The sequence below is a fragment of the Podarcis tiliguerta genome (assembly GCF_965153285.1).
Source record: "Podarcis tiliguerta genome assembly, chromosome: 8".
In the NCBI taxonomy this organism is placed as follows: Eukaryota; Metazoa; Chordata; class Lepidosauria; order Squamata; family Lacertidae; genus Podarcis; species Podarcis tiliguerta.
This window is the reverse complement of record NC_139541.1, coordinates 18,021,692-18,036,702: the sequence shown is the minus strand read 5'-3', so window position 1 is coordinate 18,036,702 and position 15,011 is coordinate 18,021,692. Positions and strand designations below refer to the sequence as shown.

The window sequence follows — 15,011 nt, the reverse complement described above, 5'->3', positions numbered from 1 at the left end:
TAATCCTTATTGAATGTGATCGGCTGCTTTCTCTTCATGCACGGATGACTTCACATATGCAGTTGATGAGCTGACCTGCCACATCCAATGTTTAGGATTGTGGTAGATGCCACGAGGAATGGGAAGAGAGGGAGAGAGGGACTTCAGAAGCTGCTGCCTCTTCACCTTCTTACACTAGCTAGTTCATGCATTTTTCAAAGGGTCAGTAGTTCCGGAGTTTATCTACTCCTTCCTGCATGTGGTGATGTTTTAAGGCGAGGGTTTCGCCCACAAGGCAATTACGCCGTTAACACTTATACCAGTTAGCAGACTGAAGCATGTGGAAAGGTATTGGTGAGTCTAAATGATCACAGTGCAGTGAAACATAGGAAGCTGCCTTGCACTGAGTCAGACCATTGGTCCATCTAGCTCAGTATTGTCCACACTGATTGGCAGCAGTTCTCTGGAGTTCTGTCCCAGCCTGGTGGGGGTTTGGACCTGGGAACTTCCATATGCAAAGCAGATTCTCTAAGAGCTTAATAGCTGCTTGATCCTGGTGCAGCAGTTTAAAGCATGGGAGGTGTGAATCATGGGTAGGCAAACTAAGGCCCGGGGGTCAGAACCGGCCCAATCGCCTTCTAAATCTGGCCCGCAGACAGTCCAAGAATCAGTGTGTTTTTACATGAGTAGAATGTGTCCTTTTATTTAAAATGCATCACTGGGTTATTTGTGGGGCATAGGAATTTGTTCATTCCCCCCCCCAAAAAAATATAGTTTGCCCCCCCCCCACAAGGTCTGAGGGACAGTGGACTGGCCCCCTGCTGAAAAAGTTTGCTGACCCTTGAGGTAGATGGATCCACAGTCTGGCTCTTTGAAAGGAGGCTTCCAGTGCTCTACGACTATGATTTGGAATTGGGGGGGGGGGCGGATTTTCAGTGGTTCAAGATGCCACTGAAATTTGAGACCCCAAGGGAGGCTTTTGAGGAAATCCACAATTTTCCCTATTCTGTCCCTAGACTTAACCAAATGACGTCTCTCACCCCACCCGCTAACCCCAATGGCCTTCTAAAAATGGTATATAGTTGTACTAAGGCGCTTTGTTGATTTAAAGTCTTTATTCTCTTTATTTCAATTAGAAAAACAAACAAACAAACACTAAGTAATTTCAGTAAAAAACAAACAAACATCAAAATGGCAGATGGCTAAGTGCTAAGAGGCACACACCCCAAAATATTTGAGCACTCCAACCCACAAAAAAGCATCAGTCGCTCCAGGACTTATTTGATTGCTTTGTTTATTTTGTTTGACCCTAGCAATGCATTGGCGAAAAGTTCTGGTTCCCCACCACCTGCATTTGAAATACAGAATGGTGAACCTTTTAAATTTCCCCATTGCAGGCGATTTGTGCCTCTGTTCTTTGGTTTCGTTTCCTGCTTCATCATTGGCCAGTTTGAAAGTAGCTGTACTTTGAAGGCAGGGCAGGCACCAAAACCATCTCCGTCCCAACAGTGGGAAGGAGCCACTTGCTCGCCTCTTTGGGAATTTGGTGCCTCTTTGTAGGGGGCATTCAGGGTTCCCAAGGAAACCATTGTCCGGTGGCTCTTTTTGAAAAATAATAATAAAAGCTTTCATTGCTAGGCTAGGCACCCTTGGATATATAAATTCAAATCAGTATGGAAAAGGGAAAAGCGGAGATCGCCTGGAGTAGAGAAAGTGTGTCTCTCTCTGTGTATGTGAGTGTGCATGCTGGCATGACATTTATTGATATGACATGAAAGCAAGGACAGATGACAGCCGGGCATTTGGCAGGAGATTCTGACTGTGTGTTTTCTGGATGGTGGCCTGCTTTCTTTAAGCCTTAGCTTTTTGTAATATTGAATCTTTGGTCCTTCTCCACATCAAAGATTTCAGCTTGGACCTCCACTTTCAGCAGTTTTCTCCAGTCACTACTGATCATCCCCACCACTCCCTCTCCCAACGTTGGCTCTCTGCCATACTTTCACAATCAACTTCAAGCTTCTAGTCCTCACCGTCTCTGCTCCAATCTCCTCCTCTGTGTGTTTCCTCCATTGCATTCTTTTTCAGCCCCCACCGCACCTCTCCAGCATTGCAAGCATTGAGGTGCCAGCAAGCCTGCCCCCTTTCTTCTCTCTGTCTGACATGTTTGACGCTTGCTTCTTCCTAACGAGGTTGTTGCCAAAGAGCATTCAGTCGGGTGGTCCCTCACCTACAGTCCAAGAACAGTTTATACCGCGTGATGAGTTGTGAGTAGGGAGATGTTTTCCTCCCTCTCTCATAACACTAGAATTTGGGGGGCATCCATTGAAATGATGGCCACCGACTAGGATGGCATTGAATGGATGTTAGACAGGTTCATGGCTATCAATGGCTACCAGCCACAAGGGACATGCACTGCCTCTCTGTTTCAGGCAGTAGCACCTATGAATACCAGTTACTGGGAATCAAAAGTGGGGAGAGTGGTGTTCTGGGCTCCCCAAAGACATCATGATAGCCATGTTCAAATATATAAAAGGGTGTCACATAGAGGAGGGAGAAAGGTTGTTTTCTGCTGCTCCAGAGAAGCGGACACGGAGCAATGGATCCAAACTACAAGAAAGAAGATTCCACCTAAACATTAGGAAGAACTTCCTGACAGTTAGAGCTGTTCGACAGTGGAATTTGCTGCCAAGGAGTGTGGTGGAGTCTCCTTCTTTGGAGGTCTTTAAGCAGAGGCTTGACAACCATATGTCAGGAGTGCTCTGATGGTGTTTCCTGCTTGGCAGGGGGTTGGACTCGATGGCCCTTGTGGTCTCTTCCAACTCTATGATTCTATGATTCTATGATCAAGAGCCCAGATAGCTCAGTTGGTTAGAGTGTGGTGCTGATAATACCAAGGTTGCAGGTTACATCCCCAAATGGGGCAGCTGCATATTCCTGCATTGCAGAGGGTTGGACTAGATGATCCTACGGGGCCCTTCCAACTCTACAATTCTTTGATTGTTATTAATCGGTCACCTTTTTCTCCGGCACGTGTTCTAGCCCCCATGATTCTATCTACTTGGCCACTGTGACAACAGAGGCTGGGCTGGATGGGCCCTTGGCCTGATCCAGCAGCCGGGCTCTTATATTCTTACAAGTCCTCACTTTCCTTGCTGCAGCAGAGGGTGAGTCTACCAACATCCAAGACAATCTGTTCCACTTTCGGAGGTCTTTGCTTAAAAAGGCATTTAGGCATTTATAGGTATTGCTGTTGACCTGGTTGGAACGTCGGTAGAGCTGTGATGGAGGTTTTAACTCGCACAATCTTGCGGAAATTTTGTTCTGTGGTGGTGTATGGAATCTGCCTTGAGATGACTTGGAAAATCAGCCTCAAAATAGGGGTCTGGTCCGAAGGTCTGTAAGGCTGGTCTGGGAGGATGTAAACGTAAGATTTTAAATAAAGAACTAGAGTCATGATTTGAGCCACATTAATTGCCTATTAATTTGCATGGATTAATGGCGGCTTTCCCAAAGGATTCTGAGTACTGCAGATTTTGACACACGTGCAGACAATCCTGTCAGAAGAAACCCCAAAACTATAGTTCCCTGCAGAGAGGGAAGTGCTTTTGAACTAGTTTAATTTGCAGTGCAGAACAATAACATGCTTTGCGTCTGGGGTCAAACTCACACCAAACATTTAAAGCATATGGTCCCATCCCCCACAAAAAATCCTGGAAACTGTAGCTTGTTAAGGGTGCCAGGGATGGATTCAAGCTCTGTGAGGGGTGAACTAAAGTTCCCAGGATAAAGCACTGTGCTTTTAATGTAAGGTGTGAATGTCACCAGATAATAAAGACTAACAATTTGAGGCTGGGTCTTCGGAGTACCAATTATCCCCCACCCCATTGTTCGCTCTTGAATTGGAGGGTGTGTTATATCCCCACAACACTACTTAATATTTTTTTTTTAAGGCCCAGCACCACAGAGCAGTGACAAATTTCAAGGCAACGGCAACCATTAACTTAAGTGCCTTTTTGCCCGCTCGGCGCATTATAGGCCCCAGCGAAGCCTGGTTGCTAGGCAACATGCACTTCACTCTCATTAGGATGAGTTATTTCCATGCTGGGGGATGCTGGCTCACCAGGAAGGTGTCATAATAAAGGGAAGAAGGCGGACAGGAGATGAAGGGATGCAGTGGGATGAGTCATGGCCTCAGAAAGACAGCCTGGTGCTCAATTAGAGCCAGGGAGCTTCCAATTAAACAGAAGCTAGCCTGGCCTATAAGTCTCCCCCACCGTGCTCCTCCTCCCGTCATCTATGGTGGCATTTGTTTCGCAGATAAGGGAGGCGGTGGTGCAATATCTAACACCAAAACTTTGAATAAAGCTCCAAGTTCAAAATACTTCTTCAGCGGCTGGCTTCTCAAACGAGAGATGGCTAGGCCCCGAGCCTGACCACCCATCCTCTCCCGCTCACAGGGATGGAGGAAGTGGCCTTATCCCAGGTCAGGCTACCTAGCTCAGTATCGTTTACACTACAGTAGTACCTCAGGTTACAGACACTTCAGGTTACAGACGCTTCAGTTTACAGACTCCGCAAACCCAGAAATAGTACCTCGGGTTAAGAACTTTGCTTCAGGATAAGAACAGAAATCGAACAGCAGGAGGCCCCATTAGCTAAAGTGGTACCTCAGGTTAATAACAGTTTCAGGTCAAGAATGGACCTCCAGAACAAATTAAGTTCTTAACCCGAGGTACCACTGTAGTGTTCTTCAAACTTGAGTCCCTATGTACTGGCGTACTACAGATCCCATCATCCCTAGCTAAGCTGGCTGTGGATGATGGAAGAAGTTGTAGTCCAATAACATATGAGAATCCGAGGTTGAAGAACACTGACTGGCAGTGACTCTTCAGGGTTTCAGGCAGGAATCTCTCCCAGCCCCACCTGGAGATGCCGAGGAGTGAATCTGGGACTTTCCAATGCACCCTGAGACCTGCAGATTTAGGGTGGTATAGAAATTTTAACAGCAACAACCCAGAGCAAATGCACTGGCGCTGATCTGGAACCCTTCCCTTAAAATATAGGAGGGCCACATGTAGAGATTGGGAAGAAGTGAACAATAATCCTTCAAGAATCACACTTCTCCAACCTTTGCAGTGCAGTTCTCAAGGCAAGTCGCATACCTTGAAATGCACACATGGGGTGTAAAGAGTGCAGGCAGCCCATAAAAATGCAGTATTATTAGGCGAAATTGCTTTGGGCAAATTAGGCAGAATCGCATGCAAAGATGCATCTCGTAGGAGAAATATGAGGTAAGAGGCTGCTGAATTTTCATGAGGACTTGTCTTTTAAAAAGCAAATCACAATCTGATGTGTATATATGGCAAGCTGAAAAGTGGAAAAAGGAGGAATGGAGAGAAATGAAAACTGACAGATTCACTCATCCCTGTTGATGGCGCATCTCTGCTTGCCTTGGGCTTATAGGACTTCTCCTACGATGACTCCAAAGTGGAATTCAACGTCGATGCCCCCAATGGGGTGGTGATGGAAGGGTACCTCTTCAAGAGAGCGAGCAACGCGTTCAAGACCTGGAACCGGTACGTTGGGATCAGTGTGTTTCCAGAAAAGCCATGACCGAGAGAGAGAGAGAGAGAGAGAGAGAGACTTTTGTGGTGGCGTAGTGCTTAGAGTGTTGAACTAGGATCTGAGGAACCAGGGTTCGAATCCCCACTCACTGCAGCTCACTGGGTGGCCTCGGGCCAGCCACAGTCTCTCAGCTTAACCTACCTCATAGGGTTGTTGGGAGGATAAAATGGTGAGGGGAAGGAACTGTGTACTGACACCTTGAGCTCTCCAGGGGGAAAGGGGGATAGGAATGTTGGGAGGAGGATTTAATTGTATTTCTATCCCACCTTTCTCCCATGAAAATAATATTTATTTGTTTGCTTGTTTGTTTGTTTATTATTATTATTATTATTATTATTATTATTATTTCTAAAGCTTACAATTTATGGTGCATAATATCCTGTTCCATTGAATTCCAACTTTGATCTCCCTGGAGGAAAAACTGGAATATATCAATGTAATTAATTAATTAATTAATTAAAATTTATCCGCACCTCCTTTTTCAATTCTCTCTCTTTCTCTTTCTCAGGAGATGGTTCTCCATACAGAACAGCCAGCTGGTCTACCAGAAGAAGCTAAAGGTCAGCCAGGTTGCCTCTGATGACATTAGTGGATTAGCTGGCTTCTCTTGATGTCTTACTGTTCAGGGGATTGTTGAGCCATCCTATGCGGACTAGGACGAGAGATCGGACAGATTGGATGACTCCACACTTCATGTGTTCAGAGCCAGTGGCAGAATCCATTTTAATTTTTGGTTCTGCAACCCACACTGTGCATGCACAGAGAAGAGTTGGGTGGGTGAGATTCCCCCCCCCCCCCGAGGGTGCTTCTGGCTTCTTCACCATACAGCTTTTGGCGATTGTTGAAGATGCTCCACTTCACTCTGGCCTTTGATGCCTGATGTGTGTCTTTTGAGGCACCTGCCTTATTCTTGTGACTGATTTGTCTTAACTGCTTTTCATACTACATAGTTGTAACCTGCCCTGGGACCGGCCGGTGAAGGGTGGGTAATATATCTAATAATAACAATAGCAATAATAATTCAGTATTGGTGTCTTCCAAATTTTCCGGAGTAGAATCTAATGGTTCTGCCTTTACCCTTATTCATGCCACGTAAATCAGGCCAAAATGAAAATAATTCTTTTAGGCAAATCTTCCAACAGCCTTACTATAATTGTTTACATTTGTGGCTACCCCTTTCTGAGAAGCCCTGGGAAACATACACTTAAAAAAAATAAATCTCTTATTTATTGGGGGAGTGTATCCCTTGTCTTTTGTGGAAGCCTCAGGCCAGGTAATGAAAATGGTAGCAGCAACAGTTCCCCCCAAAGCAAACAGCATGTGCTTTGAACCCCAGCTCATTCTATTCAGAAAAGTGGAAAACTCAGCTTTTATTGTCTCCTTTGCTGAGGGAGTCCTTATTTGTATTTCTGTCAACATGTGGGGTATGCTGCAGTTGATAGCCACCAGCCATGCATGCTCATTTAATCGGGTGTGCAACCATGAGCCCTTGGGCTAGTAGCAGCCCATGGGGGCTCCCTATCCGGCACCCAGTGACCCCACCTCACTCTTCTTCCCCTTCCAGCACAGCATTAAGGCTTCAGACCAGGGAAGGGGAGCCTCAGGCTTGGGGCCTGAATCTGGCCCTCCAAACCTCTCTGCCTGGCCCTTGTAAATCTCCCTAGGCCACAGCCCTCACTGTCCTTGTTTTCCCCTGCCTGGAATGTGTCCTTGAACTCTGATCATTTTTCTCACTGGGCAGAAGATAGAGGTGTGTGTGTGTGTGTGTGTGTTTGTGTTTAGAAACTAGCCACCTGTACAAAGGTAAGGTTTCTATTCATTGCTCCACCCACTTTTGCCTCGCCCACCCCTGGCATGTAGGGACCCCCCCTCCAGAAGGGAATAAGGCCCTCTGTCTGGAAAGGGTTCCTTGCCTGTGGTCTGGAAGCTCAAGGAAAACCAAGACAGCTTATAAAACACGCAACCATTTCCACACACTTGCATATTTGCAGCCGCAGGTGGGACACTGCAATGCCACTGACTCACTTGTTCCGTTTTTGTCTGTTCAGGATGTCCTCACGGTGGTGGTGGAGGACCTCCGGCTTTGCACCGTCAAGCCCTGCGAAGACATCGAGCGGAGGTTTTGCTTTGAAGTCGTCTCCCCCACTAAGTACGTTGTGCAAGTCTCCTCTTTCTTTCTTTTCCAGTGCATTATAATTACAATCATACCTTGGTTTCCAAACAGCTTAGTTCTTGAACGTTTTGGCTCCCGAACGCCGCAAACCCGGAAGTGACTGTTCCGGTTTGCAAACTATTTTTGGAAGCCGAACATCCGACGGGGCTTCCGTGGCTTCCGATTGGCTGCAGGAGCTTCTTGCAGCCAACCGAAAGCTGCACTTTGGTTTCTGAACGTTTTGGAAGTTGAATGGACTTCTGGAATGGATTCAACTTCCAAAGTACAACTGTATTATTACTATTCTTTTTCTATAGCGCCATCACACAGGAAGTGCCTTAGGCCTTGTGAGAACATTGGCCCACAAAGATCAGTGTTCTTTACACTGAATGGCTCTCTGGGATTTTAGACAGGGTTTTCTCCCAGGCCTGTCGGCAGATGCCGAGGATTGAACCTGCGACCTTCTGTATGCGAAGCATAGAGCAAGATCAGAAGAGCCTGCAGGATCAGGCCAAGGGCCCCATCTTGTCCAGCTTCCTGTTCTCACAGTGGCCAACCAGATTCCCCAAAGGGAAGTCTGTAACAGCACTCCTTTAATTGTGGCTAGTAGCCATTGATAGTCTTCTCCTCCATGAATTTTTCTCATCCTCTTTTAAAGCCAACTAAGCTGATGATGACGATGATAATAATAATAATAATAATAATAATAATAATAATAATAATAATAATAGTAATAATAATTATTTTATTATTTATACCCCCCCAAATCTGGTGGCCATCACTACATCTTTCAGTAGCAGATTCCATTGTTTACTTAGGTGCTGTGTGACCCATTTTAAGAGATCTGCATATTTATAAATTTTAGGGGAGCTTTTATAAAAGGCCCAAAGCTAAGGCCAATCTGGTCCCATATCCTGTTCTCACAGTGGCCAACCAGATGCCTGCAGGAAGCCCACAAGCAAGACGCAATGTCTCCTCGGGTTCCAAAGTGGACTCTCCTGATCCAGTCCGGGAGCGGATCATGACCCAGATTGGATAAATGGTCCAATTCAGGACGGTCCACACACCAGATTCCATTATCAAGCACTGTCTCTGTTCCATTCCCATATAAACATTTTGGGTAGTCATAGTGTTTTAAATCCTTGGCTTGATGTTCCGTCACACAATGTGGAAGTCGATCTTTCCAAGGCATGTGTGCATCAGGTACAGCCAGCTGCTTTTCTGATGCCGCCTTCATGGTGTGTTAACAACAGCCCTTTTTTGGTTGTTTAGTTATGTGTGGCATTTATTTGCCACCTGTCTTCCGAAGAAGTTTGAACCCTGTTCTTCCAGGGCCCACACTGGTTCTCATCTCCACAACCGCCCTTCACGTATTTGAAGAGGGCTTGTTCGTGTCCCCTCTCAGCCTCCTCCGGGCTTAAGCACACCCTGCTCTTTCGACTAGAATCATAGAATGGTAGTGTGGGAAGGGACCACGAGGGTCATCTAGTCCAACCCCAACTTCCCTTTCAGGAGCTGCATGCTGCAGGCCGATTCAGAGAAACTGCGCCAGGCGTGGATCCAAGCAGTTCAAGCTAGCATCGCCTCTGCCTATCGAGAGAGTCCCGACAGCTGCTACATTGAAGTAAGGACATATGATTTTAGTTTCTGTCACTTTCTCATTCCCCCCCCCTTTCCAATCTTATGTTCCGTTCTCCACATTCCTACATCAGTTTGTGATTTTTTAAATAAAAAAAGTCTTGTGAAAATTCAGTGTTTTAAACATTTTTATTTATTTTAATGAATTTATTTGTTGAATTTATATACCACCCTATACCCGGAGGTCTCAGGGTGGTTCACAGAAAAGATCACAATATATAAAAAGAAAACAATAACAATAACCCTATAACACCGCCAAATTTCTTCTAAATTTGCATGCAATTTTGCCACATGTTTGCAAAGCAGTTTTCCCAATGTAATGTATGTTTCAATGCTATTTTCACTAATATGTGCCACATTATGCACGCTTCACCCGAGTGTATGCATATTTTTTTCTGGAGCAAATTCCTTGGCAGGAGAACTGCGTTGCAAAATCTGGAAAAGTGTAAATGCCAAAGGATGGCTGTGTTTCGGTTTGCACATTGTTTTGCAAAACATGAATTAGGTAGGTTCGCTTATCAATGGGAACTGAATTGAATCTCTCCTCCCTCCCCCACCATCCCTACTTTGAAGTGAGATCAGGGTACGGGGAGAGAAAGAGGTGCCAGCTGTGGGGTCTACTCCACCTAGTAAGTGCAGTTGCCATTTCCGAGTTCAGTAATGTGTATCTGATATGAAAACATCCTAAGAGGGGTGACAAGGTGGACAAAATTCACAGTAAAGGTTTAAAGACACCTCTAGGGTAAGTTTATTTACTTTAAATATTTATTTGCAATTTGTCAGACCAGAGCACACGCACCTCGTGAAGACCAGCATTTTGCTTTTGACGCCTGTTCGGCTCTCAAAAAATATCAAAAGATTGGCTCTCAAAGAAGTCAAAAAATCATACCTCTGCTTAATCCATTGTTTGTTGTTCACAAGCTGGGATAGGAGGCGTTAAAGATCCCTTTTCCTCTCAGAGAATAGTAGAGTTGGAAGGGATCCCAAGGATCATCTAGTCTAACCCCCTACAATGCAGGAATCACTGCTCACCTCTCTCTTGGTTTGCACTGGCTCTTTGGCATGCCCCTCTTTTTTTAAGCATCCTCTTAAAAATGAATGGCTGACTCAGTTCTAGAGCAGGGAAAAATAATGGTAGGAGGATAATGAACATAAAGCCAAATGTGTTTTTCTAGGAATTAGCCTGTAGAGCCATCTGGTGGTAGAGTTTCATTGCACAGGCCAGAAACTGTGAGCGCCTGTAATGCTTCTATAGTACTAAGATGGAAGACAATTGTCTGTTTACTGATTGTTTAAAATAAAAAAAAATTATTAAAAAAAAAATAAGATGGAAGGTAACATGCAATTCATTGTGGGAGAATCTTAACTTTTTGAAATAGGGTAACTGACACTGTTGCATTTTCTGCAAGTGATAGACTGCAATAGAACAGAATTTTCTGTATTCTGTCCCCTGAATTGCAAGTTGAGCGATAAGAACGATGATGATAAGATAATCATTGTCATCATTCTCATTACATTTCTACCCCATTTTTCCTCCGGGGAGCTCAAGGTGGCATGCAAAGGTGGCATGCATCCACTCCCCATTTTATCCTCACAACAACCCTGTGAGGTACGTAAGGCTGAGAGACAGTGGCTGGCCCAAGTTGATCCCAACAAGCTTGATGGCTGAGTGGGGATTTGGACCTCAGTCTCCCGGGTTCTTGCTCAATGCTCTAACAACTACACAACATAGACGCTTTCATTTTGCCTCATGGTGGATGCAAACGGCAAAAGAGCTTCATTTCATTGGGGCAAAGGGGGCACTGCCCCACCAACCTTAGTCTGCTCTCAGCCAGCCTGTCTACCTGCCTTCTGACTTCCAACCAATAGCCCCTCTTGCCAATGGCTCTGTCTCTGCCTGTCATTGGCTCTGGCGCCACCTACTGTTGGGCTCCCTGCCTTCTGCCCTACCAGTCTCAATGGGAACCAGCCACTACTGGAATAATAATAATAATAATTTATTATTTATACCCCACCCATCTGGCTGGGCTTCCCTAGCCACTCTGGGCGGCTTCCAACAAAATATTAAAATACAGTATGGCATCAAACATTAAAAGCTTCCCTAAACAGGGCTGCCTTCAGATGTCTTCTAAAAGTCTGGTAGTTGTTGTTCTCTTTGGCATCTGGTGGGAGGGCGTTCCACAGGGCGGGTGCCACTACCAAGAAGGCCCTCTGCCTGGTTCCCTGTAACTTGGCTTCTCGCAGTGAGGGAACCGCCAGAAGGCCCTCAGCACTGGACCTCAGTTTCCGGGTAGAACGATGGGGGCGGAGATGCTCCTTCAGATATACTGGGCCGAGGCCGCAAGAAACACCAGCAGGCAATTTTTTCATTGCTCAATCCCCCTCTGTGCCTCTTTCCAGAGACTGGACCGAACAGCTTCTCCTTCCACCAGCAGCATCGACTCGGCTACTGACTCGCGGGACCGCAGTGCCAAAGGCGAAACCATCCTGCAGAGGGTGCAGAGCATCCCAGGCAATGACCAGTGCTGCGACTGCGGGCAAGCCGACCCCCGCTGGGCCAGCATCAACTTGGGCATCTTACTATGCATTGAATGTTCAGGGATTCACAGGTAAGCTTGCTGAGTCGATCCCAGCAAATGGGGCACAAGGGCAACGGAATCGCCCTGCTCTGCTGGACTCGAAGGTCCATCAGTTCAAGTACCCTGTTCCAATAAGCCAGCCATAAGCCCTCTGAGAAACTCACAAAAAGGGCAATGGCATGCCTGTCCTGTCCACACCACTGGTCCATCTAGCTTGGTATTGATTACACTGACTGACTGGGGTCCTCTTAATTACAGTGGTACCTCGCAAGACGAATGCCTCGGAAGACGAAAAACTCGCAAGACGAAAGAGTTTTCCGTTTTCTGAGTTGCTTCGCAAGACGGATTTCCCTATGGGCTTGCTTCGCAAGACGGAACGTCTTGCGCCTTTTATTTAAAGCCACCAATGCATTCCTATGGGAAACCGTCAATACACAGTGGTGCTTCGCAAGACGAAAAAACTCGTAGAACGAGAAAACTCACAGAACGAATTAATTTTGTCTTGCGAGGCACCACTGTATTGGTATTTTTATTGATACTTGATATACAAATGTTCAAACCAAATACAAAGTATATTTTTATAATACAGTGGATGCTCAGGTTGCAAATGTGATCCGTGCGGGATGCACGTTTGCAACCCGCAGCATCGGCAACCCACAGCGGCGCGTCTGCACACACGGGTTGCGATTTGGCGCTTCTGCACATGCACGGCCGCCGAAACCCGGAAGTAACCTGTTCCAGTACTTTCGGGTTTCGGTGGTCCGTAACCCGAAAAAACGCAACCTGAAGCGTCTGTAACCCGACGTATGACTGTACACCAGAATAGAAGATATATTTTTAAAAATCTAATCTAAAAGGAACAGAGCAAAAAGAAGAAAAATGGGGGGAAAGAAAAGAAAGGGGGTGGGGAGAAAAAAAAAAGAGAGAAAGAAAATAAATTGGGGAAAATATAAAAAGACTTCCAGTTCTCTTGTCTGTCATCTAAATATAGTATTCGCTCATTAACACCCAACTATTGTATTTTCTATAAGCCTTTACTTTTTCACTCTTCAAATCCAGGTGTTACAAGTTTGTTTTCTCTTCCACGCAAAAAGCCCCAAATCAGTTTCCAATACTTAATAAATGTTTGTCATTATTTTTCTCCAATTAAACATGTTGACTTTGCCATCTCAGCTAAGTCCAGTAATTTTAGATTCAGGTAGGTAGCCGGGCTGGTCTGACACAGTCAAAATAAATAAAAAATTGTCCAGTAGCACCTTAGAGACCAACGAAGATTGTTCTGGGTATAAGCTTTCGCGTGCGTGTGTATCTGAAGAATGCACACGTGTGCATGCACACGAAAACTTATACCCAGAACAAACTTAGCTGGTCTCTAAGGTGCTGTGCGGGTGGCGCTGTGGGTTAAAGCCTCAGTGCCTAGGGCTTGCCGATCGAAAGGTCGGCGGTTCGAATCCCTGCGGCGGGGTGCGCTCCCGCTGTTCGGTCCCAGCGCCTGCCAACCTAGCAGTTCAAAAGCACCCCTGAGTGCAAGTAGATAAATAGGGACCGCTTACTAACGGGAAGGTAAACAGTGTTTCCGTGTGCGGCTCTGGCTCGCCAGAGCAGCGATGTCACGCTGGCCACGTGACCCGGAAGTGTCTTCGGACAGCGCTGGCCCTTGGCCTCTTTGAGTGAGATGGGCGCACAACCCTAGAGTCTGTCAAGACTGGCCCGTACGGGCAGGGGTACCTTTACCTTTTTAAGGTGCTACTGGATTTTTTTTTATTTATTTCTAGTAATTGTACCAGCCATTCCTCTGTAGTATGTATCTTTCTATCCTGGCAGGGGTTCTCCAGGATTTCAGACAAGGGACATTCCTAGCTCTACCTAGAGATAAGAACATAAGACAGGCCTGCTGGATCAGGCCAAAGCTGGTCCATCTACTCCTGGACATGAGCACAAGAGTAGCCCGCTCCACCTGCAATTCCCAGCAGTTGATATTCAGAGGCATAGTGCCTCTGCCAGAAGAAGCAGAACATAACAATCATGACTAGTAGCCACCAATACTCTTGTCCTCCATAGCACCAGGGATAGAACCTTCACCCAGAACAAGTGTTCTAACCACTGACCCTGTACTAGACTGGCTGTGTGTGCAGAAATCCTGTGGACGTGCTGATTAATACGTGCCATCTTGTGTGTGTATGTACCAAACAGCAGTTGAACTGTACAACCACTCTCCTCTCTTGTCTGTTTCCCCCTTCCCTACAGGAGCTTAGGGGTCCACTGCTCCAAAGTGCGGTCGCTCACACTGGATTCCTGGGAGCCAGAGCTACTGAAGGTAGAGGCCAAAACTCCGAATGACAAATAGGTAGTAGGCAGGAAGGGTTAGTGGGTGGGAGGGGGGCGGCCTGTGCTGTATGGGATGCACCTCTTGAGGGGGTGGGGTGGGAGCTCTCTGGCGCACTTTGTTGGACTACAGTTCCCATCGTCCCTTTCCATTGGCCATGCTAGCTGGGAATGATGGGAATTGTAGTCCCGTAACATCTGAAGGGGCCCATGTTGGCTATCCTTGATCTAGCTCAGGGGTTGTCAACCTTCTTATACCTACCACCCACAAATGCATCTTGATGGTAAAATTTCCTTACTGCCCACCAGTGCTCGATGGAAGGAGGGTTGTGCTGTAGAACCCCCTACTGCCCAGTAGGAATCCTGAAATACCCACTAGTGGGCGGTAGGGCTGCTAACCCCTGATCTAGCTGCTAGGGATGGGATTTCAGTTTCTCATTTTCCTGGTCGTAAGTTCGGTTCTCCAAATTTCCACATCAGTTTGTAATCTTTATTTTTTTATATATAAACTCTTCATGAAAATTCATCAACATGCTATGCTCATTTCTGCCACTGTACACAGTTTGCAGTTTCCCTAAATTGACACAATTTTTGCAAAACCCAATTTTTCCTGAAATAATGATTTTTAAAATGTTGTTTTCATGAATGTATGCATTTGAATGCAAATTGTATTCATATATATGTCTTCTTTTGTACACATTTCATTTGTTGAG

The 15,011-nt window shown here is 46.0% G+C and overlaps 1 protein-coding gene across 3 annotated transcripts in view; it reads left to right on the top strand.

Moving 5' to 3' along the window:
* Positions 1 to 15,011, top strand: part of ACAP3 (ArfGAP with coiled-coil, ankyrin repeat and PH domains 3) — a 146,136-nt gene that overhangs the window by 101,853 nt on the left and 29,272 nt on the right. For all 3 annotated transcript variants that reach the window (XM_083453837.1, XM_083453839.1, XM_083453838.1), the window contains 6 exons: positions 5,443 to 5,555; positions 6,113 to 6,164; positions 7,653 to 7,753; positions 9,269 to 9,380; positions 11,795 to 12,003; positions 14,221 to 14,290. In XM_083453837.1, the coding sequence (XP_083309963.1) occupies positions 5,443 to 5,555; positions 6,113 to 6,164; positions 7,653 to 7,753; positions 9,269 to 9,380; positions 11,795 to 12,003; positions 14,221 to 14,290 (657 nt within the window). The remainder of the gene's footprint in view (positions 1 to 5,442; positions 5,556 to 6,112; positions 6,165 to 7,652; positions 7,754 to 9,268; positions 9,381 to 11,794; positions 12,004 to 14,220; positions 14,291 to 15,011) is intronic.